Source organism: Aythya marila (assembly GCF_965140915.1).
Source record: "Aythya marila genome assembly, chromosome: 3".
Taxonomy (NCBI): domain Eukaryota; kingdom Metazoa; phylum Chordata; class Aves; order Anseriformes; family Anatidae; genus Aythya; species Aythya marila.
Window position 1 is genome coordinate 52791892 of NC_139044.1, and position 27536 is coordinate 52819427.

The following is a 27536-nucleotide window of genomic DNA, read 5'->3' on the forward strand; positions in this document are numbered from 1 at the left end:
ATCTGTGTTTACATACTGTTTGCAACTTCGTTTGTAAATTTGGATTAGATAATTTGATTTCTTTTTTCATCTACAGCTCTTATCTATGTACTTGGTATCTTAAAGATCCATAGCATTTGACGTAAATGCTTGTATATCACCTCTAATGGAAAAACAAAAACAAAAATATGAGCCTGGATATGCAGACATTGTAGTTTTTATTTAATACTGACTATCATTTGAAAGCAAATAGAATAGATTTGAATACAAATATAATAGAAATAATACAACAGTTTCATTACAGTCACTGGACCCAGCAGCTGACTGGACTGAAGCGGGTTGCTACTACACACTTACTTCCTCTGATTCCTGCATTTCAAAATTTGTCCAAACCTGGAGAGAACTTGTGACACCTCAGCAGCTCCTCTAATTCATTCCAGTCCCTGCTGATCTGAAGAACCTAACACTACCATCAGAGGTGGGAGCATTTTCTTAATGTTCTAATAATGTTTTCTGCTCTTTTCAGGTTTCAGAGAAAATTGTCGTATTGAAGACATTAAAGCAGCTATGGAACCTCTAATATATTAGGCTATTATGAAAATTTATTATATAAAATACTGTAAGACATTAAAAAAATACTTTAAAAACTCAGTGGCCCTCAAAGTGGTTTTAGGCTTATTGTGTGCCAATACAGGTCAAAAATAAAGATCTTCAGCAGGACAGAATTTGGTGTTTTTAAACACAGAGAAGAGAGGTACAGTTATATTTGCCTTAGGTCACAGAAGACTGTAATTTACTGATCTAATGAAGAAAGACCACCTACCCACACTGCTATCAACCAGCAATAGGATAGATACTTGCTGTGTTTTAATGAAGCAAATATCCAGAAAAGGTACTGATTAGGGCAAAGACAACTGAGTTATTCTATGTCTGCAATTTTTATTTTGTTTGTTTGTGTTTTGTTTTGTTTTTAAATCCAATATTATATTTGCTCTCAGCTTTCCTGACTCTGTCCAATGTTCATTGTCTTTCAGTTTCATAAGCACTAAAAATAACCAGTGTCTGAAGAATAACCGCCTTTCAAGAAAACAAACAAAAAAGCCAAACAAATTCAACACAAGGGTTATTTCCTTCTGATCTTTTTGTCTTGATTTCAGTTCTTCATGAAAACAACATATGGGTGGAGTACCACAAGGCCTGGAAAAGATAGCTATGACCTCAGTAACTAGTCTTGTTAAAGCAGGAGAGCAGTGCCTTTTCCACAGCTAAGTGTTTACAAAATGAGAGGCTCTTTATAGGGTGCAATTTCACAGCTTTGTTTGTTGTTGGTTTTAGTTTGTTTTCTTAAAGAAAACTTCACTGCACATTTCTATATGACAGAAATGCAGGAATAATACAGAACTGTGTTTAGCAAGTTTGTTTATCAGGCAAAACTGAAATCTTATGATTTCAGTAGCATGTAGAAAACTCTGCATTACAGGTGGGTGACCTACCTAATAGTCATCCACAGAGGTGTAAGACACTCCCTGAAGGCTAAACTCCCAGTGAAAAATTCCCCAGGGAAACCCAAGGCTGACAGCCAGCACAGGGAGTAAGGCACTTCAGCTCTGCAAAGCACAAGTCTTCAGGTTGGGCACTATCCTCAGCCTTTCCTGTTGCTATGGTCTGGGCAGCTGGAGAGTTTCTGAGTCTTCTGCTAGAACCTCTGATTTCTCCTGCCACTACAAGTATCTTCTGCCTGTACCTGTGGCATTTGACCTATTCTTATGCAGGTCTTTACTCCACAAATGTAGGAAAAGTTTCCAAGCATCCTTGCTTCCAAGCAGGGATGTTGTAAAGGTCAGTACTTTAAAAACTGGGAGGAACTTAAATAAAAATGGTAATGAGGGTCACACAATTGCAATTAAATGGCATGAAGTTAATGTTTCTTTTCAGCGAGGGCTCTAGTTCATAACAGAGAATAAAAGGATATTTCAGTTGTTTTTAGTACTTTTGAAGGTATAGGACTTCCACATTTGCTCTGTTCAGGCTTTGCCAATTAAATACAAATATGTACTTGACCAAGTACTTTTCTTTTATGTTTAGGATATATTAAACATTTTTAGTTTAGATAATAATTTGATCAACAAGACCTGAAACATCTGTCTGTTGCCTTATTTTATATTTATGTGTATGCACACATGGGAATTTGTTAGATTGAATCTCCACTTTTACACTGCTTAAGATTTTATTTCTAGATTTAAGTCCTAAAAATGGCCACCAGGAGCCCAAAGCTTGCTGAAAAAAAGTGTGCTGGATCACATTATTCTCATTAACAAAAATTAGCAGAAAAAATAGTGCATATCATACTGAACATCATGTCCAAAATTTATTAATTCAACCTAACCCAAAACACGATTAGCAAAGCATAAACAACCAAAGAAATCTCTTCCCGATTCACATCCATACAAACTCCTGCCAACAAGCATGAAGGCATGCAGTCCTTAAAGCACTGACCTCCACAGGATGGAGTTGTACTTTCAACCACTTTTCAACCCCAGTATGGTTTCATCATATCTTGGCTTCACAAAGCCCATGGTGAGAGGTGCTGAGTATGAAAACAACAATTTCTGCCATTTTTGTAAATTTACTATCTTGGGTCATCTTGACTTGCAGGATGCAAGCAGCTTATCAGAGTTAAGAGGAACTTGTTCATTTGGACAACTTCCTGCTAAGTTCTCATGTGTTCCCATTTTCATTTTCCCAGAACAGTCTTGCATACTTTTTGACCAAATGACCTGAGGCAGCATTATTTGCCCAACCTAGAACAGCCTATCAGCATAAGAAAAAAACAGTGAAAGGCATTGCTTAGTGCTCGGAGAGAGTTTAAAGTATCTCATCATAGGCATCCAGCATTTTCCATCTATGAATAAACACATTTAATTCAATCTAAAGACAGTCACCCTGATATTCCTCACCAAATGGAGAAGAGACTGTGTGCACCCTTTTGTACTCACCCCACTTCACAATTTTATGAGCTCATGAAGACACACCATCATTCAGATTTTAATTTTAAAATTATGCAGGTGATCAGGGCAAGGTTATCACAGACTCTCTTAGCTACACAACTATGAATTCTTTCAGGTTACACAGCAGTCATCTGGTATACCTTGTGCTACCTTCTCTAAAAAAATCTCTCTCAGCCTTCACCACCAAACTGCTCAGGTTCTTCCTCAAGGAAGACACATCAACTGCAAAATCTGCATGTTTCTATATATCAATAAGAAGCTTTTACTAGTATATTGGCAATATTTTCAATCTTTATTTGAGTCTCAGTTGTAAGAAAAAGTTTAGATTTAAACATTCTCTTAATTTAGACACTAAGTTGGAAGGAAAAAGAGGAACTAGAGAAATTAGATTATTAGATTATACTTTATAGCACTGGCCAACAACTTAATCTGATTTTGATGAACAGCAAAGAAGCGTAAGTGGGGTTAGTGGGGTTATAGACAAGTGAACTGAAAATCATCAGCTTGGGATTCATTTTCCATAGCAATTTTTAATCTTTAGCACTAGGTAAGTTTACCTCAGTCTCTGACACTAGGTTTACCTTAGTTAGTATCATTCTGAAGGGTTTTTATTTTTTCTGTTTTGCTTTTTGAGGGTGTTGGAAAGGAAACATTTTTCCTCCAAATAAAGCACAGCTTTAGAAGGGTAAATCTGCCAAAGCAGCTTATGTCCTGCATTGCTGGCAATCAGCCACAAATTCTGTCCAGTCATTGAGGGGAAAAAAGATGTCTGGAGAACAGATGATCAGCATCCTATAGCCCTGGTTTGAGACAGAATGAAAGATGTCGTGTAAATGGAACATACGACTTTCAGTGAAATGCTATTGAGTCATGTGTCTTTAAAGCTCAATGTCTAAGGTTAAATGTTTTTATGCCATATGTATTATATGTATTTATGATATACAAATCTAGACGACAATGCTAAACAATAAACTTGAGACAACAGCCATTGCACAGACTTAACTATGTACAAGTATCAACTTTAAACAAGCTTATAATTCTTTCTGCTTCTGTGGGAAAAAAAAAAAAAGTAAAAAAATGCTGAAGTCTAGATAATGTTAAAATAATTAAGTCATTTCTTAGTAAAAGATGCAATGAAAGTAAAAGTTTTGAAAGTTTAAAGGAATCTAAACAATAGCTTTGTTTGTTTGTTTGTATTAGAGGCCATAAAAAAAACAGAAGGCAACAATTGACTAGTATGAAGTTAGTCTAACTACATGGACTCAGGACTTCAAATTATTTGGATACTAAAGTAATGACAGAGAAAACAAGGCCCATTTATCAGAAAGAAAGAAGAAATTGAGGTACCTCTATATAATGAGCCTCTAATAACATTAATCTAATAATGAACAGCTCTTGCTGTGTAATTCAGAACTAATCGCCAGAGCAACTGCAAGAGAATTCTACTAGATTAGGGAAGTGCAACCCAGCAGCCAGCCATCAACCGGTAATTAGCAAATGGTCAAACCCTGCCAGGAAGCAATCAGGTTATGATACACCTTGATTATACTCAAACTAAAATAACTAATTCAGATTAAAGATACCTCCTTTCTGAGTGTATGGGTTTTGAAACACAATACTGAGACCAAGATCTTAAATCTAGATTTGGTTTCTCAACATGGTAGGTCCTCCAAGGAATACAGATACATCTTCTACTAGCTGATTTAGTTCAGTGTCTCCATAATATACTGCCAAAATAAACCAAACTTTAGGGCAAACTTAGTCTTAGATCTTTAATATTAGATCTTGATTGAAACTGAAACAGTTCACAATTGATAACACAGTTAAAACACTTGCCACTGTAACTCTTATGTTTCAAGATGTAAACAAGGTTCTCTCCATTTTCTTTTTTTTCCCCCAAGACAAAGTTACTGCTGTTCTCAATATGTAATCTCCTCTCCACACATTTTTCCTTTAGAATTTCTACGTCAGAAGGCTATTTGAGTTTCTTTCACTTTTGTTTCATTTCTTTCTTTCACTTTTATGTGTCTTCCAATATGTTAGTTTGTTCTGCTGCCTTGAAAATATCATTCATAGCTTTTACGTAACTTATAAGTTTACTTTCCTGGAAGATGAAAAGAAAACATTAATTATTTTTGTTTGTTTGTTTTATTCTAGGCCACTTAGTCTACCATTCAGTTCTGATTTCTATACTATAAACTTCCTATTTGGTGAGAAGAGGTAGTTAGCTGTCCAGAATTTTGATCAATTGACTCAATCTTTTCCTTTCCTTCAAAGGAAGTTCAATACACATTTTCATGTAAACCTGTTTCTCTCTCTCTTACATTACCTGCGATATTACTGTAATTCAGCTTGATGCTTTTAAATTTTGTCATCAGCTTGTGAAAATAACCTGAGCTCCTTAAACCACAGACAATTATGTTATGTTAATTAACTATGTCACTGAAGTCTGAAAGAGAATTGACATAGGTTCCAAATTTGGATTCATTCGAAGTACAATTCTACTAGCAGCTTGCATTTCAGTGAGAGAATAACCATTATACTGTCATTCCTGTTGTTTCAAATAGCTAGGCATTTGTGACTATGTGGTTTACTGCTTTAAGTGTGCCAATAGTGAGTTAAAAAACAAACAAACAAACTGCAGCTTATAAAGTTTCCAAAATATTGGATTACTAACATATAATAATGCAGCGAGTTCAAAGAAAATATACTGTTGAAACTTCAAATTTCAAGCTACTTCTTATTCCTGATGACACAGTTGACTTTTAGACTAATATGGGCCTTCAGAAACAAACAAACAAACAAACAAACAGCTATCAATAATTATCAAAAACACCTATTAATGTTGGTAGTTACATGCGCACCTGATCCAAGCTGTTACTTTAACCAGCACAGCAGAGTTTTAGGATTTGACCTTTTCTTCTTGATTGCAGTAAATGCCATATTGCATCCCACACTTTCTTGGTAGGTGAGAGTCAGACCTTCCTCTATTTCAGTTCCTATCTGGAAAGTGGTATTAGCTATCTTTACCACCTTCAGAGGTCAAAATGTGTTACTTTGTTCCATATTTGCATATTGCTTTCAAAGGTCAACAAAAAATTAGAGTAATACCTTAACTACTACAGAACAATAAGCAAAATGGCATACTATTATAAAATCTCATTCATAATGTTTGTAATTTCCTATGCAAGTTTGACAATTTCTTTGTGGTAAATGTGAATATGAGGTACGAGTTTTTGTGCAAATTTCCCCAGGGAACAAAGTATTTGAACGTGTCTAAAATATCAAATACAAAAACACAGATCCAGTAAGCGTGGACTATTCATCTCTTAGAAACTATATGTAAACACAACAATGAAGTGTTCATGATTCTTTTCATTTATTCAAGTTATTTCTGGCAGCTGTTCACACCTACAGTTTTCTTAGTAACAACACAAATGAAAAGGCAGGATCAGGATTATGAAAGAAGAATTATGCAACTTGTCTGTGTTCAAGCTCACCGAAGTGTCCTAACAAAAGGAGATTCTGGAAAGCAAGACCAAGAAAGAAGATTATACAAGACTAGAGTCTTCCTTCTACGATACATGGCAATAAGTAGCAGTAGATTTCCTGCTCTTAATACAGTCAGTCAGCCAGACAAAAATAATCAAAATGAACTTTTGACTCTTTAGGAAGCAGAAAACCAGAAACAGGCACTTCATAGTAAGATTCAGAGCTTTGTATTCCAAGGGGGGGAAGTTGATTTGGATGAAAAAACAGTAATACAATTTTTTTTAATTTTTTTTTTTTTTTTTTTTGGGGGGGGGAGGCGACAAAGGTGGCAGGATATATTTTATAAATATAAATGAGATTGTCACATGGTTTCATTTTTATACAATAGATAGGAAACATGGCACTAAAGAACTAAAAGGGCAGTCTCAGGATAGCCCACTGACTTCAACTCACAACTGCTGACAAGAAAGTATCTTGTTTTTGTAATATTAACTACATTGAGGGTACTGCACATCTCACACATAATTGCAGTCTTTCTCCTAATTTCTAACTGCTAGTGCTGTTGAAGTGCTTTTTTTTTTGTTGTTTGTTTGTTTATTTGTTTGCTTTAATCCATTGCATTTTTATGTTTATGGATCAGGTTATATACTACTTAATTTTTTCAAATTGAAAAGAGGCATCTTTAGATATACAAAATCCACATCTATGCCTTTCTACGCCAGTACCTCAGGGCAACCAAATTCTTTTTCATATTTAATTCTTGCTGCGTTGCACAATTTCAGTAATGCAAAGAAATCAAAAATTCAGGTTAATTAGCCTTTTGTCCTGGCTAATCAGTCTCAAATCAGGGTATGATCACCCATGTTTTATTACTGCAACTCACATCTGCTAACAAAGCTTCATGCCCATATGACCTCCACTAACACAGTGGCTTAATAATGTTTACTTCTTCACTGATTTGTAATTGATCACAGAATGGTCTCACCTATGTATCTGTCTGTTCACAAGCCCAAGTTTTGGTTTCCCTAAACATAACCTCCCAGCTATGGCCTGTGTTTCTTTGATGATGCACTCTACTGGGGAAAATGTCAACCAAGCTCAAAAGTGCAGCACAGCTGGAAGCACAAAATTTTCAGCATCAAATCTAAGGGAAGTATTCATGCCTGAATTTAGAAGAGAATACAAGCTTTGTAACTTCCATTAAAAGGTATTTCTTGTTCTTCTCACTTGTGACAAGGCACATCAGCTTCACCCATGTGTGAATAGAACATTCAAACTGCAAAACAGCACTCGAGTATGTAGCCAATGAAGCTAATAACAGAGAAAGACTGAGCTGGTAAAGCAATTGGATTAATGCTCATAATTGTTTATTTTCATTTACTTGGGAGAATGAAAGCACAGTCCAAACACTGGTTTTACATGAAGAACTATAATTTCTTATGAATAGCCAAGTCTGAATACTATAGGCTCCATTCCTAAGTAAGTGTTTTGTTTTGTTTTTAACCATTAGACAATATAAACAAGTAAACATTTTGCCTTGCCTTGATATATTGGCTTGGCGCCACTTCTTCTTGAGTATCTGATCTGACGTGTAAGGTATTTCCTCCCCCCCACCCCCACCTCTCCCCATCCTCCCTGGACCGGAAGACTAGCATTAATACTCTTCAACTACTATTGCTGTAACAGTTCATTCCCTTCACCTTATGGAAAGAAGATCTTTCCTTTGTTTTAATGAGCTTAAGATAAAGCCTTTGTAGAACAGCTGCTGCATTCACAAGGTCTGGAGCCTTGCTTTCTTGCAAGCTGCTTTCTTGCAACAGTGCCTCAAGCCAAGATTCCCACACTGACATACGGTCCTTGATGCTAGTGTAGGTGAAGAAGCTGTACTGCTCTGGGTATGTAAATGACAACCTCCAAGCAGGTTGGTGGAGTCATGACACTATGCTGTCATGACAAACTACATTAGCTGGCCTGTATGAGTAACCTGCACAAAGCATAGGTGCTGTACACCACATTTGTACAGCCCTTTGCTATTGCTGGAAGGAGATAACGGATTTTCCCTTGGAATTGTACTGTCACAGCTAAAAAGAAACTCTTTGATCTAGGTAAACTAAAGCGTAACTTTCTTTTTGCATCAACAGCTATGTAGATACAAGATATTGTTAAACGTTCCAGGCACATGTCATATCCAGGTGAATACAATGACAATCTTTAGCTTGGAGCTTCACAGATTTTTCAGGTTTGTGTCACAAGCCTTACAGAGTTATAAATAGATTACACAGATTCTCCATAGACACTTAAACCAATGTGCATCAATGAAGGCATAATCCTCTTAAAAGTACTGACGAGTATGTAACAAATACTGAATGTAATTACACAAAATCTGCTGAAGTTCTAGTAAAATAATTTTCACAAATTATGTCTCTTAATAAACTAATGTCTGTGTGTTTGTATTAATGTTTATCCTGAAACTCCCAACAGCATTTCACAATGCTATGTGTTAATAACTGTCACTCCTTGGCAGTGGGAGTATAAGCAACAGAGAGAAGAGGGAGAGCTTTACTAGGGATCAGGGTGAGATGTGGGGTCTTGGCTTCCAGGCACACCAAGCTGTGGCTGGAAAGAGCCACCCTCACAGTATATAGCAACTCATCATTATTCCTTCTTCCACATTCACCTGGAGGTTACGTGGACTTGACCTGATATATATCATGCTTTGCTGCTAGGTCCCATACAGTTCTGCTATGGAATTAAATAGTCACTGAGAACCTCAAATGAAACAGGATCAGTTCCAATGGACAGGATAGAGGTTAGATTTTATATTTAGCCCTAGATCCTTCAAACACATTCTGAAAAACAAATTATATGTGAAGAGGCCCCAAAACAAAAGAAAAAATATAACCTAGACCCCAAAAAGAAAGCAACTAAAATCTGAACATAAATGCTAGCTCTGGAATTAAGTAATCAATTAGAAATTCCTGTAAAATGTCATACATGTAATACATTTCAAACATCTCATTTTAGTTTGAGTAATAAATTCCAAAGGGCTAGTTTGTTGGGATTTTCTTGCAGTTGTATTGCTTTTTCTCTTCGTTAAATGGACTACTGTGTTCTTAATAGGTTGTTGACTTTTTCCTCATAAGGCTCCTTCTCATCTTAGATAAAAGGGAGAACAAGTAGCCTGTTTTCTTGCATACAGTAATAGACGATTCACTTGGATACATACAATTGTCATCTAAAACTCAGTGAGAGTCTAAAATTAGAATTCTGTGATGTGACTCACATGGATCTTTGTGACAAACTAGGATATTTTTAAGCAAATGAAGTCTAAAGTACAAAATAAAAAATGCATTCTAGAAATAGTCTATGAAATAAATTGCTAATAATTACTAGGTGTTATTTTCATATCTGTGTTTTATCCTCTTTCAAGTAGATTCTCTGAAGTATTATCATTAGCCTGATAATTAAAGGTGGTAAAGCTTCTGATTTCCACAAAAGGCTAAAACAGGAAACAAATATAGCTTCCTCATTTAAATATTTTTCCCTTTACTCTGAAGAAGACTTTTACCCACGCATAGAAGCATGACCAGCAATACTACTTCTACAAAACTATTTTAATGCTTATTACTTAGTAATAGAGGACAAGAGACATGTAGTTTCAAGTTCCTCTAGTAATAAAAATAATAATAGTAATAATAAAAAAAAAAAAATAAAAAGATGTCATTCCAAGAGGGAAGATTATTTGTGGTGATCACAATTTGCTATATCTAAAATTAATACATCAAGATCTACAAGTTGTATTGTAGGAAGATACTACAGCACAGCTGTGAGCAGATGAAGCTTAATTTTTCAAGTCTGTAGTATATTCTACTACAGACAGAAAAGGAATCAGATGTTAAGTAAGATGGATGATAAATGTCATAACCTGTATAGAAAAACCTGACATTGGAATTCTTTAATAATTCTGAAAGTATTGCTTTCTGATATCCCCAACCCAATGACACTACTAAAATACTCCACACAATCTCTACTGTCTAGAGATTGGTCAAAATAGAGGGGATGGTCTCAAGAATATTCATGACAGTAATATTTTCCTTCTCAAAATCTTTATCTTCAGTAAACCTTCAAACTGACATGCAATTGTTCATATTTAGGTTTCCTGAAACATCACAGTTTTCACACCAGTAACAGATCTGGCAGATGTTATTTTAAGATAAAATCTTTTAAAGAAAATAAAAGAAAAACTATTTTCAGTTATTTATTTATTTTACACATCAGAGAGTTTTTAATCACATCCAACTTAAACACCTGTAGTGCAGATGCCTACATCTGAATTTGTCAATCTAGACTGAGTGAAGCAGAGCTGGTAACGACAGATTTGTACAAAACAGAATGTGTCTGATATATTTTGGATATGCACTTTAAGATCTGTTTTTGAGAAGCACTGCTTTTAACCATAGTATACAGAACAAGTCAAAAAGGAATTTCCTCTCCCATTTTGCCCTCCCACATTTTGTGTAGTGAATCATACCCTCAATATTTGAATTTTACCACATAAGAGAATTATGATTTTTGAACTCTATTCCTTTAGAACCAAGTGTAACCAATCTCAGTATGCAGCACTAAAATGTCAACTGTTTTCTGCCCTAAATATATACTTTATCCCAGATGAAAATTGAAAATAAATAAATAAATAAATAAATTTAAACCAACTCAAATGCAAATGTATTTTTGTTACTTATAACACCTGTTTGATCTTTAGAGCTTGTTATCCTGGTTGATCATCAACCAATGGGAAAAAGGAACACTGATTAGTTTACCAACCTTTAAGAACAGTGCAGTTCTTAAAAGTGCAAGCAAGGATGCAATGAAAAAAAAGAGTTGGTGATTTATACTGTATAACACTGGGAGAAAAACACTAGAAAATTGTAAGATGTTAAGAATAGTTTAAAAAGAAAAGGTATTTAAATACTTAACCTGGAATTTGTTACTAAAGGAAAAAATCTGGAAGTCCCAAAATAGGACCATGCTGGACTAAAACAAATACTGCATCACACAGACTGCCCTAGGACTGTGTTCTTTTGGAGGAGAACAGAAAATGAAAGACAAGTACAGTCAAGTAAATAAATAAATCATGTTTCTTTACACTGTGATACTCATCGCTATCTATGACAAAACATTCTAATGCAACATGATACCTAGAATTTGAACTGGACTTGAATTTATGTCATTTACGCTATTGGCTACTTGTTTTGTTAACCTTGGCCATATGTTTCTGGACAGGTAGGTCCAGAAATTCTCTCTGCCAGCAATACATCAAATTATCAGACACTTGGGTCAGAAGAGACCTGAGGAATAAATACTTATAGCAACAGTGATTTCACAGCTAGCCTTAGCAAGTTTCCCTATTCAATGTTAACTAATATTTAACCTGGATATCCCTGACTGCATAACCCTTTTAAATACTTTCATTTTAGTAAATGAAAAATCTTGTTCTTTTTTCTCTTTCTTTGTTTACTCTTTAGTAGTTTTCTTCACAGCTATGATGTTGTGGTTTTTTTCCATATCTTTTAACCATCACACATAAATCTGTTTTGTTATGAAAGAATGTAAACTTAAGTTTTCTTACCCTGAAGAAAAAAAAAAAAAGTTTGAAATTCTGCTTGTAATCCTCTTAAATCAGACATGAGAAGTACGATACAGATTTCCCTTTGGATTTACTTGGCCTACTGAGTGAATAGAGTCAAAAAAAAAAAAAGTACTTTCCCTCAAGAAAGCTGCAGAAATCTTCATGCAAGATCATTTCAGAGAATGAAGAACTGCAAAGGAACAGCAGCAGCAGGACACTACGTGGAGACAGAATGTCAACAAACTGGACAAAAGCTTTAATCATGTCAGTGTTCGTGATGCAGGACTAAAACTCAACATTGCGCAAGGTGTGCAGCATTCCACTCTTGACCAAGCATAGACTTTCAAGCTCACATTTACAGATGTGATGTTGCAGTTTGATTTCAGAAGTGATAAAACAGGAAATAGCATTAAAAAGGGAAACCCTGACACTTGCTTTTTTGGCTGGAGCTCTCCTGACCTCCACAATACAAGTTTCATCTGGTTCAGATCTAATAGAAGATCTGTAGCATTGGTGTAAAAGAAAGTTGGGAACACGCATGCAGCGAAGCAAGGTAGCTTTCAGTAGCAGGTAGCTGTTAAATCATCTTAGCTTAATGTTAAACTGTGGCTCTTGGCACTGTTGACTTAGAAAACAACCACAGGGAAAGTCCAATGAAGGTACATATTAACAAAGTACCTAACAGCAAAAAAGAAAATATAACTGGTGCTTGATTAATGGCTACTCCTAGGACATCGTGGAAAAGAAAAAAGTACTAGGATGTGAAAGGAAGGAAAAGAAGAGACAAAATTTAAGGAGAGTTTGGTGAGGGGGGGAAAAAAAATAAGGGGGACAAAACAACAAAGTACACAGTATTCTGTGATCAGTGTTAATATAAGGATGTCACTAAAGATCAAAAAGACAAGTTTTTACTGGCTTGTTTACCAGCATTGCCTGCTTTGATTTTTGCACATATTAGAAGTGTTTTAAGAACCTTTAGAGTACAACCAGTAATAATGCTAGAGAAACTTGCACTCCCCATAGGCAAAGGAGCAGTATCTTTGTGCCAACTGGCATTTACTTCCCTGAATAACCCTAAAGAATTCCAGGAATGCAACTCCAACTGATGGTTAGCACCAGTTCTGCTCAAACTTTGTGAGTGCTTTTGTAATGTGAAAAAGTAAACTAGGAAACAGAGTAGAAAGCTATGAACTATGCTAGTAAGGAATAAATTATTCAAAGACAATCATACTAAAGGATGTCAAGTATTTTCTGTAGTACCTCAAGGCTGGGCTTCCTCATGTGTAAATTCTGCAACCAAAAAATCAGGTATCTCCTCTATGCTCTGTTGTCTCTCTCTGTAACCACTTTTGCAGGGTTGGAGCTAGCACTGAAGATAGGCTAAGCAGTATGTAGAGATTAGTAGAAAGATGCCACACACCCCTAAGTGTATGTATCTAGCAAAAGAGTAGAAATGGAGGACAACTATGGCTTCTGTGGATTTATCTGTACATTCCCAGCTATCACAGAATCACAGAATTTCTAGGTTGGAAGAGACCTCAAGATCATCGAGTACAACCTCTGACCTAACGCTAACAGTCCCCACTAAACCATATCCCTGAGCTCTACATCTAAATGTCTTTTAAAGACTTCCAGGGATGGTGACTCCACCACTTCCCTGGGCAGCCTGTTCCAATGCCTAACAACCCTTTCGGTAAAGAAGTTCTTCCTAACATCTAACCTAAAACTCCCCTGGCGCAACTTTAGCCCATTCCCCCTCGTCCTGTCACCAGGCACGTGGGAGAACAGGCCAACCCCCACCTCGCTACAGCCTCCCTTGAGGTACCTATAGAGAGTGATAAGGTCGCCCCTGAGCCTCCTCTTCTCCAGGCTGAACAAGCCCAGCTCCCTCAGCCGCTCCTCATAGGACTTGTTCTCCAGGCCCCTCACCAGCTTTGTAGCCCTTCTCTGGCTACACACTCGCAGCCTAACACACACCACATCCTTATGACTGCTTGTTCCAAGTGGGCTTCTGAGGCAGCAATACACAATCTTTTTTAAAAAATAAACAAAACAAAAAACTCTAACACTTATGTTTTCTCCTGCAAGTGCCATAATCACTGGTAAAAGCCAGTAGTTTATTTTGTATTTATTTATCTCTCACAGTATTTGTAAAGTTGACAGAAATCTATTCACTTACAGGATGTTTAGGAGAGATTTCAAAACCAGTGTTGATAATCCCAGGGATGAGAGGTATTTTTCCGGTCTTTTCTGGAGGATTCAGAGCTGAATGTATTACTCAAGGTATAGCCTCATCAGAGGCTATACATACATAGGGATTACATACATACCATTACATACAATAGCGATTGTCCCTACATAGGGATAATCACTTCCCTATTCCTATTGGCCACACTGTTTCTGATACAAGCCAAGATGCTGTTGGCCTTCTTGGCCACCTGGGCACGCTGGTGGCTTATATTCATCCAACTATCAACCAATAACCCCAAGTCTACTGGCAGCCACTCTTCTCCCAGCCTATAAAATTGCATGGCGTTGTTGTGCCCCAAGTACAGGACCCAGCAGAGTAACCTTAATTGACAAGGACAAAAATAGTCACAGTGCAGATCCATGTCTGCTCATCCATAATGAAGAACTACAGACTAAAAAAAGACTTCAGTTCCAAGCTCTCCATTCTTGGCAAAGGTGAAACGTTTATTGAAGTATAGCTTCTGCAGCAAAACCCAGATCCCAGCAATAACAAGCTGAACTGATTTCATCTGAGGAGCAAAGAATCCGGTTACATCTATAACTTTAAACTAATGTACAATACCAAATATATTTTTTGTTTCATACATTTTATTTTAAATGATCCTCACTTAAGAGATCACTTAATTACTTTTGATGTCTAAAAATAAATAAAACAAATATAGCATTCTGAATCCTATATTTGATTTCAACAGAACAAAATATTAAAAAATAAAAAAATAAAATAAGATAAAAACCAATATGCAAATAAACAGAACAGCCATTTTGTCAGTAGCAACTTTATAGATATTTAGAAAGGTAGTACTCAGCAGCCTGACAATTAACACTCCACATGTTCTGTAAATTCCTCAGCATCCTCCTGGCTCATTGCTTCAGAGTACCAGCCCAGATAACCTTCCCTGAATGCTACTCAACTCTCTGATCATTTCCTTTGCAATGTGTCTTCATAAGCTTTAAGCACCTCTGTCCTTTACCACTTGCACTTCTTTATTTTCCTCAGAAGGGTTCACTGTTCCATGCTTATTTCATTTCTTATTTTGTATTCCCCCACCCCGGGATCCTTATTAAATCCTGACTTCTTTTAAGCATATTATAGATTGATATAAGAGAGAGAGTGATTTATATATGCATATGCGTGTGTGTGTATATTAGGACCACTGCCTGTTTTGTGGCCAGGGTGGCTTCATTTTTGCCTTGCACACTCATTTGTGTCTGCCTTGAGGGTCTAATCCTAATGTTTAAACCAAAAATTCTCTGGTCAGGAAATATTTCTTTCTTCTACATTTGTGGGCACTTTGAACAACAATTGTCCAAGATAGCAGCCTAAGAAACAGCAGACAAATAAAATAGTAAGGAGAAAAAAGTAACCACACAGAAGTCTGTAGAACATAAGGCAGAAGTATTTTAGAGTTGGAAAAGTGCTCTACTAGGCCTAAACAGAACAGAATTTGCATCTTTATTTATTCATGTTTCTCTACTGAGACTACATAGAAATCATGCACGCTAGTTGTATCTGGTGATTGGGAAGCTGAATTCAGACATCCTATCATAACTAAAAAAAAGATAAATGGAAGGCAAAGTCATGGGAAGATAAAGTTTACATATTTAGAGGATGCAGAAGAGGGTTGCAAGGATTCTGTGCGTACAAGTGGTTGTTGAAGTAGAAGCTGGTGTATAAAGAAAGCACTACTTCAGTGATTTATGCTTAAGTTTGAAAGTTAAGAGGAATGAAGCCTAGAGCAGCACAGAAAATAGTTGTTTCTAGTCAGTAACATCACTCTCAAAAACATATGTTCTGAATGCAACATTTATCTGCAGTATTTAGGTGTTAATTCTAAAATAAATAAATAAATAAATAAACAAACAAGACAATAAGTTCATTTAATCATACTTTACTATAAGAACATAAAAAAAGGATACTGAAATACTACAAAGTATTCCTATGATACAATGTGTATAAGGCTACCAACTTCAATACAAATAATTAGCTCACTGAGTTATGAATTTTTCAATGCTTAACAATGCAATGAGGTCCTGTCCTTGTTCGGAGACAAGAAGTATTACCAAACTAATAAATACTAGTCTACCAGTAAAGCAGATCTACCTGTAGACTTCACAGCTAAGAAGAAGACAGATATAGATTCTATTATCTTCTCTATGAGAAAACCAATGTACAATTGGTCAGGTGGGAGAAACAGCACCAAAGTCTTATCTTCAGTTCACTGTTCAATCCCTTGCACCCAGGTTCATAATGTCATTCGCTTTTTAAACATTGCAACTAATCCTATACTGAAATACCCATATAATCAGAACCCTTCAGATATCTACTAGAAAATATGCACAGTATTAGTTTAGAATAGCTATGAGAATTCAGAAATAAATGTAAAATAGTAAGAAGTAGGAACCTCCATTTATGAATGGGTAACAGAGAGCACCAACCAGAGTCCATCTCTTACCTTGAAGTCGTTGCATGACATTGGCTATATCCCTAGACCTTGCCACAAGTCTGGATGAGGCCATGATCTCTTTGCAGCAAGTCCCTTTCCACTGACAGAAGACTCAGAAGACACCCTCCAAGCCACCTGCTTTGGTGAGGTGCCAACCTCTGACTTCTTCCTTCCAGCATTCAGCCTCAGCATAACCTGTCTGGCTGAGTCACAGCCACCCACGGCCCATGTGGGCGCTCACAGGGTCCAGCAGAAGCGCTGTTCTCACAAGCAACCCCAGCACCTGAAAAAGAAAGTACCAAGATCTAGAAGAAATGTCTACAAGCTCTGCAAAACTAAGAATTCTGAGCCTCAAAAACTATTTTAACACATAAGGATTGATGTGTCTTGTGCATGCTGTACCCTCCAGCCAGAGAGGCAATTAATGTTGAAAGCTTGCCTGGCCATCATCCGCGGAAATGGCAAAAACAAATCATTAAAAACAATTGGCAATGCACCAGACATCAATGCTTTCCGAAATGTGCTTGTGGATGTCATTTTAGAAACAATGATAGTTATATATATTTAAAGTAATACTGTAATACTTTATAATGTAAATAATATTATGCATAAAGGAGGAAAACTAAATTCGCTTGTAAAATCCATAAGTGTCTAAATGTCATTGTATTTTATCATGCTAGAAGGGAACACATAATAATAAATCATTGATCATGACAATCCATAACACCACTGAACTGCATGCACTAATCTGAAACACTGAGATTCACATACCTTACTATTAAATACAGTTATATTTGCATTCCCTTTTACAGCATATGATGATGTTATATCTTGGGTCATTTAGCATCTTATCTTTCGAGAAGCCAGTACATGTTGTGTATATATGCATCTGGTTCTCCGTTAAGAAATAACTGACCACATAGACACCAACAATAACTGCATTCATACTACATACCCTGGGCTCACCCCAAATTCGAGATAAAAATAAGGTGATCAGCATCACAGGTATGAATAGGGTTATGGGAATTGTGCACCATCCCCTCCCCTTGGCCCCAAGGTCCATCAGAGCACATGGTCTCCCAGTATACAATAGAGGAGCCTTTAGGCTGCCCTGCTTCAGGCACACAAAACAGTCCCAAAGAAATTGTCAACATGTGAGGGCTGTCAGAGGAAATAACATTTTAACATTTCCTTTTCTGATCCTTCCAACCCTGCCTGACCTAAGGAACTCCCTGTTTCCCCTCTTGCTGCTGGTTTTATGAGATGTTAACCATTTATTTTGGAAACAAAATTAGAACTACTCAGTTCAGCAGACCCTAGCTGGCTTTAAATCAGTGGAAATCAGTTGTAAACGAGCTGATTTAGAGGAGCTGTGGATGATGCTGACTCCAACTCCAAGCTAAAAGTGTCTGGGAAATTGCAATCAAGATATATGTTCAATCTACTCATACAGCAGGCTGAGTCACTGCATAGTAATAAATGGTAGACTAGCAATTAATAATTTATCTAGCTGATATTAAATTACATGTTACATAATAAGAATCTGCAGTTGCTCACTCAAAAACTCATTTCTCCTTTTGCAAGTAATGCAAATTAACTCATTTAAAGAAGGAATTGAGTTATTACAGACAAGGAAGAAAGATTCACAGATGCAACTGCAGTCACCTCCACAGTCAGAAAACCACAGTTCAGAGTACAACAAAGACATCAGGGAAATGGATTAAAAGAAGTTTCATGCATCCTTCTTACCTGTCTTCAGCCAACATCTAAAACGCCATACAACAAGAAAATCTACATGCACAGTCAATACAAAGGATTATTTTTTTCCCTGACATCAACAAATGTTTAATGCCTGCAGCAAACTATCCCAACAGAAGCATCATATTTTTCAGATTTGTAAATATTAAAAAAAAAAAAATCTTCATTATGTTAAATATACTCATATCTGTTACAGAAAATCATTTGTAATAAGAGGAATGACATTTTTTATTTTAGTACCAGACATAAAGATATATCTCCAAATATATGTTCTTAAAATATACAAGCTTTAAGACAAATATACAGCCTAAATGTCATAAATCTCAGCCAGAAATAGACCTGACTATATGACTATGTGAGCTATTCCCTGCTTTAACACAGAAAAAGTGGTTATTCATTATTTTAAATAATTAATTGTTTGGTCTGAACATAGAGAGAATGAATGCACAAGAGTGAAAAGGAGCAGTTTTGCATGTATATGAAATAATTTTTATTACGTTTGCCATCTATCTGCATTTGATGGATAAAGTTACACTGACACAACTTTCTTGTATAAATATTCTGGTAGTGTGATTTTAAATGAGAAAAGAGAAGTATCTACTTCTTTTCTCATATTAAAAGCACAAGGCCTATCAATCTGCTATAGTAATAAAATACAGAGATTTTAAAACAGCATATTATTTCTCTCGTCAACTTTCAGAAAAGTAAGATGTCTCTTCTAATTAGAAAAAAAATAAAATTGAACGTATGTTCCTTTTATTGGTGAACCTACAGCACCATTGGCAAGAGCAGGTCATATTTGATCTTTAAGTTATTAAAGTGTATAAGACATGTTAGTGTTGACAGACAAGCCAATCAGCGAAGTGGTTCCAGAAAACCAAAGAGAAAAGCAGACAGCTTATAAGATATGGAGCTTATAAGCTTACAAGATGCTGAAGATAAACCTGATGAAAATAAGTATAAAAAATTATTTGAATTCTTCATGCCATCAGAAATTACAGATTTCCACTACACCAGAATGATGCTGCATATAGCAACCTGAGGAAGATTCCTGCTGAAGGTATGGACAGTCTCCACAGTGACTCTCTCAGTTCTTAGAAAAGGAGAGCAAAAGGTGAACAAAGAGCTAGTTACAGAGAGACTTGGACTGTGAAAGAGGGTTGGGGATGCACAGCTACAAAGAGGCATTCACTGGAAGTGTACTTATTCCTCATAGAATATGACATGCAAATGCATGTCTCAGATAGTGGGTTGTACCTGAAAGTAGAATTTTAGAATTCTATAATCTCCAGTTATAGTAGCAATGGGTAAAGAAAGTCTGGGTAAAAAAGGGTAAACACAGTACAGTTATTGGTGATTGCAAGGTGTCAGACTGTTTCTAACTTGTCTAAAATATCTGGGGTATATCAAAAAGAGAATTGAGGGGGAAAAAAAAAAAGAGTAATAAACTCAAAGAAATACTGCAACTAGAAGTGATTGACAAATACTCACAAGAAATACAGTGGAACTGGAGTAACTATAACACAACAACCAAACAAAGTCTCAGGAAAGAGATAAGACCAATTGCCAAAGCAGCACTACATATTAAAGAAGCAGCAGACTTCCCTGAAGAAAGAAACTGGTATAGAACTGATTCAATCAAAAATCATTTCCAGGAAAGGATCGTAGAATCACAAAGAGGCTTAGGTTGGAAGGGACCTAAAGGTCACTTAGTTCCCAAACCTCCATTGGCAGGGACACCTTCCATTACCTCAGATTGCCCAGGGCCCCAGCCAGCCAGGCCTTAAACACTTCCAGGGATGGGGCATCCACAGCTTCTCTGGACAACCTGTTCCAGTGCCTTACCAAACACTGTTTACTGCTGTGATGCTAAAGGTCTACTTTGATCCACAGGTTCAGTTCCTGAAACAGTAGAGGTCTTCAGAATTCTGACAGGGAGATAAATGCTACTGAAAGTGATGTGATTGTGTGAGGGAGCAGTGACCCTCATGCTAACCAAGAAGAAATGATTCGCATAAAGGCAGAATTTTTTAGAGATCATACCTGCAGTTTTCTACATCAAATAATCTCAGAACCAGCTATATTTATCATATTTACATTAAGAGTGCAGAAAAGGATGAGAAGTGAAGATCTCTGACACAACGTATGTTATCTATGGGGATGAAGAGAGACTTGCTGAAAGTCCAGATGAGTTAGACTGGAGACGTAGACATTGAGCAAATGGTTCATAGCCAGACAAGTAGAAATAAAGTAGAACAAAAGGTAAAGTTGAGCTTAATTTACATCAGTGAATATTATATTGCTATTTCCAGTGAAGATGATGATAAAACTCTGATAAATACAGGGACAGAAGTGCAACAGAAGTGGAAAGAGCACCATTTGAAATAAAATCAAAATTAAAAATGGAAGAACTTGATAAAACTCATCCCAGAATACTGAAAGCTTGTAGCTGATGAATTGAGAACCCATTTGTAAACATATTTGAATAAATCAAGCTGCAGGTAATGCCCACTTAGGAGTTACCAGAAAGAAGGAGATGAGAGTGATCCAAAATGATTCTTATGCTACCTTCAAAGTAGTATCTCCTTACTCTTTTTTCAAAATTCAGTCCAACAGAAGAATCACTTTGGTAATTGTTACAGATGGTTGAACTGCAATCGTACACTTGTTTGCTTAAGCACAATGTAGCACCACAAGTCAGTGTACATTGGAACTTTCCCAAGTCAAATGGGACATAACGATGCACTACATAAGATCATGGAAAAATGTAATTTTGGCTCTGAAAAGTGTTTTTGATAGTATGGTCCCCAAATCCCAACACTGTCACTCTGTGCTTCCTTTCTTTACTGCATGAATTGCTTTCAAAGAGAAAAAATGTGGAAGAAGAGATGGATTACAACCTTTCACTAAGAACACACTGAAATAATAGGATGTTCTCACTGACCATTCAACTCCAAATTGATTTGATATGCAGTAGTTACCTAGAGGTTTGCAAGATGTATTTAAACTTGCTTTTCATGGGGCGGGGGGGGGGGGAAGTTTGGATACCTCTTGAAGCTCCAGATTATTTCAGTTCCTCTAATTGTGCTTCAGTAATGTTTGGCACTGAACAGAAGTTCTTCTTTTTACAGAAAGCCTGAAACACCAGCTAATAATTTGGAAGAGTCAAGGTAATTTGCAAATCTGACATTTAAAACTGTGGCATATGTGTCTCACAATTTTTCTGTGCTTCACCTACAACTATACTCTGGTATCAAAAACTATTTGTAGTACTACAGTCATTCACACACCTATGTACATTAATAGTTTTTTTTTTTAATTATTATTATTTTTACTTGTGATTATGGGTGGTTTTTGTTTTTTGTTTTTTGTTTTTTTTTGAGGGGGAGGAGGGGGAAGGGAAGGAAGCTGCAAAATTCCAGTGGTGTTATGAAATTGTGACTCTTGTCTTGCAGTTATTCAGTTTGAACCAAAAACACAAAGTGTTCCAGAAGAAAATAGAAGACAGAATTTTATTTTTTTTTCCCAGAAAAATTAGCAGAATATATAGAGACATATTCAAAGAAAGGTCATTCCCTGTCTTTCTAATATGAGAAGTTAAATACATTGTATATTGCAGTTTGGTAATCCTGCTACTGAAATTCTACAGGAATGTATTATAGTTTATATAGATGTTGGTAATAGCAGCAGTCTGGGATCAGTAACTCATTACTTTCTACAAACACAGGATATAATCCTTGTCTCAAAGAGCTTACTATCTGAACAGACAAAGACTAAGATTAAGATCAGAGGTCACAATATGCAAGCAAATAAGACAGAGTGAAGTTAGGATATAATCTGTAAACCATTTAGTGGCAGGAGAGCGGTTCTAATTTTTCTATTTTAATACTGATATGGCATTTAGGATTTCTGTGGCATAACAGCACCTATAGCATAAGGTTCCTGCAGAGATACAATTATAGGACGAAAACAAAACAAAAACAAAAAGAAAACACCAACATAGAAGACACTGAAGCATCTCAGGAAAGGGTGGGTCAAACTGAATTTAAGATAAGCAAGTAATAATCCCTTGTATTTTTCTGCACATCTCCCAAACAAGAAAGCTCATCTGGAGTAGAATATGTGAGCAAGGGGCATCATGGCTGCCATGTGAATGGAAAAGTGGAAAAATGAAAAAAAAAACCTGCTTTCCTCATTAAATCTGTGCCTTTGAGTGAAAAGAAAGTAAAAGTTCAATTGTTTCAGAGGTACACTGCTGCTGTTATTTTTATGACCTCTAAGGACACACAGTCTCCACCACTAGCCATGGTAACAAGGAAGTACGGAAAGAATTGTCTGTGTTTGATGTATGTACTTTCCCAATAACTACAGTCACTACTTGAGACACAGCTGACTTCCTTTAACAAAGTGTAACCAAGACAGATTAGCATGGTGCCTGTCTGAATGGTGGACGTATACTTGTGTGTGTTGGGGCCTGATCCACAGGATCCACCCTGCAGACTCTCAGTGATCACCCACAGAGACCCATATGCTCCCCAAATACATTCAAATGCTATCAGGGTGCTGCTCTTACTTCCCTGAGTGCCTCTGTTCTCTCTCACCCAAAACCAAAGGGTTCCTGTCCTTGAACAATGTACATGCTAGCAGGCTATGTAACTCAGCGTGACTCCACTGAAGTTCATAGGAAGGTGCTCCCAGGGTCCCAAAGTAAATATTTATTTATTTATTTAAAAAAATCCAAAATCATTGGATGATTCTCATATTTTAACAAATGGGAAGTAGCAAAACATGCAGGTATACTGTTATGGTGAGATTCTTGTGTCTATTAAGTGAAGTAGTCCAAGTCACTACTGGCATTTATCAGAATTATGTAACATCAAGTAGAAGAGAAAAAAAAAAAACTCACAAATTTATTAGGTTTCATCAGTGATTAATACCTATCCATACTCAGCAGCACAGAATTGCCACTCTAGAGGTAACAATAAAAACAAAAACAAGCAAAAACTAAGCAAACAAACAAACCAAAGGAAAACACAACACCTTGGACCAGGAAGTAAAAGAAAATGAGGAAAGTGGAGAGATTATTACTTCTTTCACGTCTACAGAGTTTGCACAGATTACACTTTGTCCACTGCAAGATGCAGCACCAGGCTCCTTCTGGATAGCTCCTCTTCTCAGGGGAAACTTCTGTGCTTTAGAGCTTTTCATGCATTCCATATAGATTAGGTATGGACTCCAACCAGAAAAAAAAAAATGTAAAAAAGTGAGTCGCTCTACAGATTTTAACACTGTACCTCCTAAACCATTTTTGTCATGTGATTCACCACATGAAGGTCAGTATGATAAGAAAAAAAAAAGAAAAAAGGCTTTCTGATTACCAGTTACAACAACATGGCACTCTGATATTATCTGGCAACTGTCAATAATTTGGTTTGCCCACCAGCATTTAAAACTTGGGCTCCATGTGAGTGCACACAAAAATTGCGACAATAGTTATCAGAGACCAGAGAAAGCAGGCAGTTCATTGCTAGTACTACAGCAGGAAAACGTGTGCCTGTTAAGAGTCTTTCAACAGGCTCAGCATTTGAAAAGTGTTGGCAAGCAGCCAGAAATAGCACGTACTATTTTCCTAAAACCACACAAAATAAATCCCTCATAGTGATGAGCACTGGAGTTTCCCTCAGCATCAGGTAGATAACTTAAGTAGCTAATTTCTCGTAAATTTGTGAAATCTGGTTTATAATAGCAGAGTTGTAATCCTTACAAGCACTTTTCCCCAGTAGGAACATGGTTGAAGATATGGTTATCAAAATCCTAGGAACAGCCGTGTCTGTTAGATATTCCAGCAGGTCTTACCTCTGGGGAGTTTCCACACATACCAGGGAGCATACGGACTCTATGCATCTCAGTTGTAATGCACTCGTCCTTTTTGCACCATCATTGCACTCAACCCAGCCTAAAAGTGGCTTCTTGGGAGCATATGCGGAGAGTCACGTCTCCCTTGATTAACTGTATTTCAGCCTGCACCGTGTGACCAAGCATAATACCCGTGTACCTCCGTAACACACCCATGTGCACTTCGAGAGGAAAACCTCTCCCCTCCTCTGAGATTTTCTACCCCCGTCTTCCGAAAGGACACAATCCCAAACCCTCTGAGCAAGAAGGGGAAGCCCGCTTAAAGCCGGCAGCGAGCTCCGGATCGACCCCAAAGCACTTTGAGGCTGGAGAGAGGTGCTGGGGGGGGCGGGGGGCAGGCGTTGCCCCATGGGGGTCCCCCCTTCCGGACCCCGCTCCCCCGCGCCCCGTCCCCGCTCGGCGCCCTACCTCCGCCCGCCGCGCTGCTGCTCCGCGCCGCCTCCGTGCGGCTCCCTGGTTACCGGCACGGCGCAGCCCCGCGGCCACCAACCGGGGGCGGCTGCTGGGATGTGGGAGGGAGGACGGGCGGCCGTGGGGGTGCCGTGCCCTTGCGGCGTTTCCCGGGCCGCCTCCTCCTCCTCCTCTCTCTCCCCCCCCGCCCGTGCCCGGGACCCGCTGTCCTTGCACGCATCCCGGGGGCCCCGCCCCGCCGCAGCAGCACGGCCCCGGGGGGCTGCTCCGGGCCCTGCACCGGCACCATCGGGGTTGGGGCACCATCGGGGTTGGGGCACCAGCCGCCTCCCCGAGCCCAAACCCCCGCGAATTGCGCGCTAGCCGCCAGCAGAAATAGCGCCGAGGATGACTGCGGCGAGCTGTGGCTGCCAGTTGCTGTCGCCGTTTGCGTTACTACTGTGGTTGTTGTTGCGTTACCTGGCGTACTGGAGAGCATCACCTCGGGTGTGGGCTCCGGAGCATCGCGAGTAAGCCGGGGAGCTGTGCAAGCAAAGTGGGACACTGGCGCTTACATAACACCGGCAGGACAGAAATACTCGGAGGAACCAGCAGGACGGTCTGCCGCTCTTGAGCTGAAACCTCGCTGGCTGGGCAACAGTGTTTATGCCACCAGGGTGAAATGGGTTTCTGTTTGTTCAAAGGACGTTGCACAAGCCTTAACGCTTCGTTATGCTTTTTCCCTCCTTCGTTTTTATTGGTACAGTTAAGGTTAACATCGTGCAGTAGGTGGGGGGATATTTTTTTTTTCTCTTTAGGCTGATCATCTCTGCTTGGAATCATTAGGAGAGCAAAGTATTCATCTAGACCTAAAATGGAAAAGTTGGAAGAAAAGGTGCCAATATACCTTTTAGTTTTCACCTTTTCTGGCAGTGCTGCAGTGAGCCTGCAACATTAGCATGCAGTGTGTTTACTGAGGGGATGGAAGAAATCTGAGTTAAGCAGCAGAGATTACTCAGCATCATCCCTTCCTTTAGTGCTAGTCATGTTAAAATTGGTGCTACCCTTGCAATATGAACATTTATATTTGTGGCACCTATCCCAACACAACACGCAGTTCAAATCACACTCTTGGAGTCAGGTTGCTGTGTAGAAGACATAGCAGGAGCTAAGCAAGGATTATTGTGAAACAGAAGTGTATGTATGTAGGTCACCTCCATCCATCCAAAAACATTATCTCTTCCTCACAATGAGTGTAGCCAGGCATACTGGCCCTGAAATTTTCCTTTTCTTCTTCTTCTTCTTCTTATTTATTTATTTATTTATTTATTTATTTTGTTTTCGCTTCCTTGCTTGTTTTGTGTAGAACTACAAAGACTTTTGCATCTGATGCTTTTTATCTCTATTGATTTTCCTCCTTCTTTGTCTTACTGCATGCCAGTTGCAGCAGCAGAGATGACAAAGGAAGTAGATGCTGACATGCTTCCAAGTTTCCCCTTTCCACACACACCTAGTAGCTGAATAAATTTTTGCTGTCTCTTTCAGAAAATGTCATTTTATTTTTGCTTCTTAGGTTAAGAATACTGACATGAGAGAAAACATCTTTTTCACAACTAAAGCTTAGACTTTGTATAATAATAATACTCTAATTTTAAGCAATTTAACAATGAAAGTACTTGCTAGAGTAAGCTTTCTTCTTTTGGAAAACTGCAGCACTGTATGCTGCACTATATACTTTAAATATTCAGTTAAAATGACCAAGATATATTTTGTCTATCCGTTATACATGTATCAGGAAACCCCAAAAAACCTTACTGATTTCTGTATAGTCACCCCGAATTTAACATGCTGAAAAGAAGATCTGGCTTACTCAAATCTCTTTATCTTTGCATATTAATCAAGCATATAATATCATCCCAATTCTTCTTGTTTGTTCTAACAAAAATTATCAACTCCAGATGTGAACAGAGCTGGAAGCCACCTTGTACAAAAATTTATTCCAAACAAATGTGGTAGTCATTGTAAGCTTTACTGCACTTATCCTATTTATTTATTTATTTATTCCTAGAAGAAAATTATTTTCACTGTCCTAGGGACAATGTATCACTATCTTATTTTTCTTTTAATTGTTAAAAAACAAACAAACAAACAAACAAACAAACAAACTAAACTCTTGCCACTATGATGTTTGTGGGTAGCCTATCTGGAAAGAGTGGAGATTGTATTTTCTAATAGATAGCATTTCTGAAAAGGGGGTCACCTAATTTACCATGTATACTCTGTAACCATGACTGGGAATTTTTGGAAAGGACAATCTAGAAGCATATTCAGATATTCAGATTCATTGAAAATGGACGATATCCATTAGACGATATCTAAGTTTATACTTGATTCCACTATGATGTTAAACATGGTTAATATTAAATGGCTATACTAAATAAGGATCCTTTACTAGATGTATACATTAATTAAGGTAAGAAACAAATACTACTTCCATCATAGAGAAATAATGAAAATAACAAGATGTATAGTAACATACCATTTCCAAAGGAGATTATTTAGCATGCAGCATGCTTCCAAGAGACCTTAGGTAACAAGGCCTCAACTAAGGACAAATGGCAGCCAGATGAACTGCCCAGGTGTGTGCTGAAGGACACTAACCATCCTCCA

General features: G+C 37.6%; 1 protein-coding gene across 12 annotated transcripts in view; it reads right to left on the bottom strand.

The window, feature by feature from the left end:
- Window positions 1-25475, bottom strand: part of SYNE1 (spectrin repeat containing nuclear envelope protein 1) — a 306198-nt gene extending 280723 nt beyond the window's left edge. For 11 of the 12 annotated variants that reach the window (XM_082757640.1, XM_082757651.1, XM_082757642.1 and 8 more), the window contains exons 1-2: window positions 24885-25018; window positions 16812-17085 (exon numbers count right to left, since the gene is read on the bottom strand). In XM_082757640.1, the coding sequence (XP_082613766.1) occupies window positions 16812-16875 (64 nt within the window). In that variant the 5' untranslated portion in view covers window positions 16876-17085; window positions 24885-25018. Of the gene's footprint in view, window positions 1-16811; window positions 17086-24884; window positions 25019-25346 lie in introns of those variants that run through there. The other variant, XM_082757645.1, reaches the window with a different exon arrangement.
- Between the last annotated feature and the right edge of the window lie 2061 nt (window positions 25476-27536).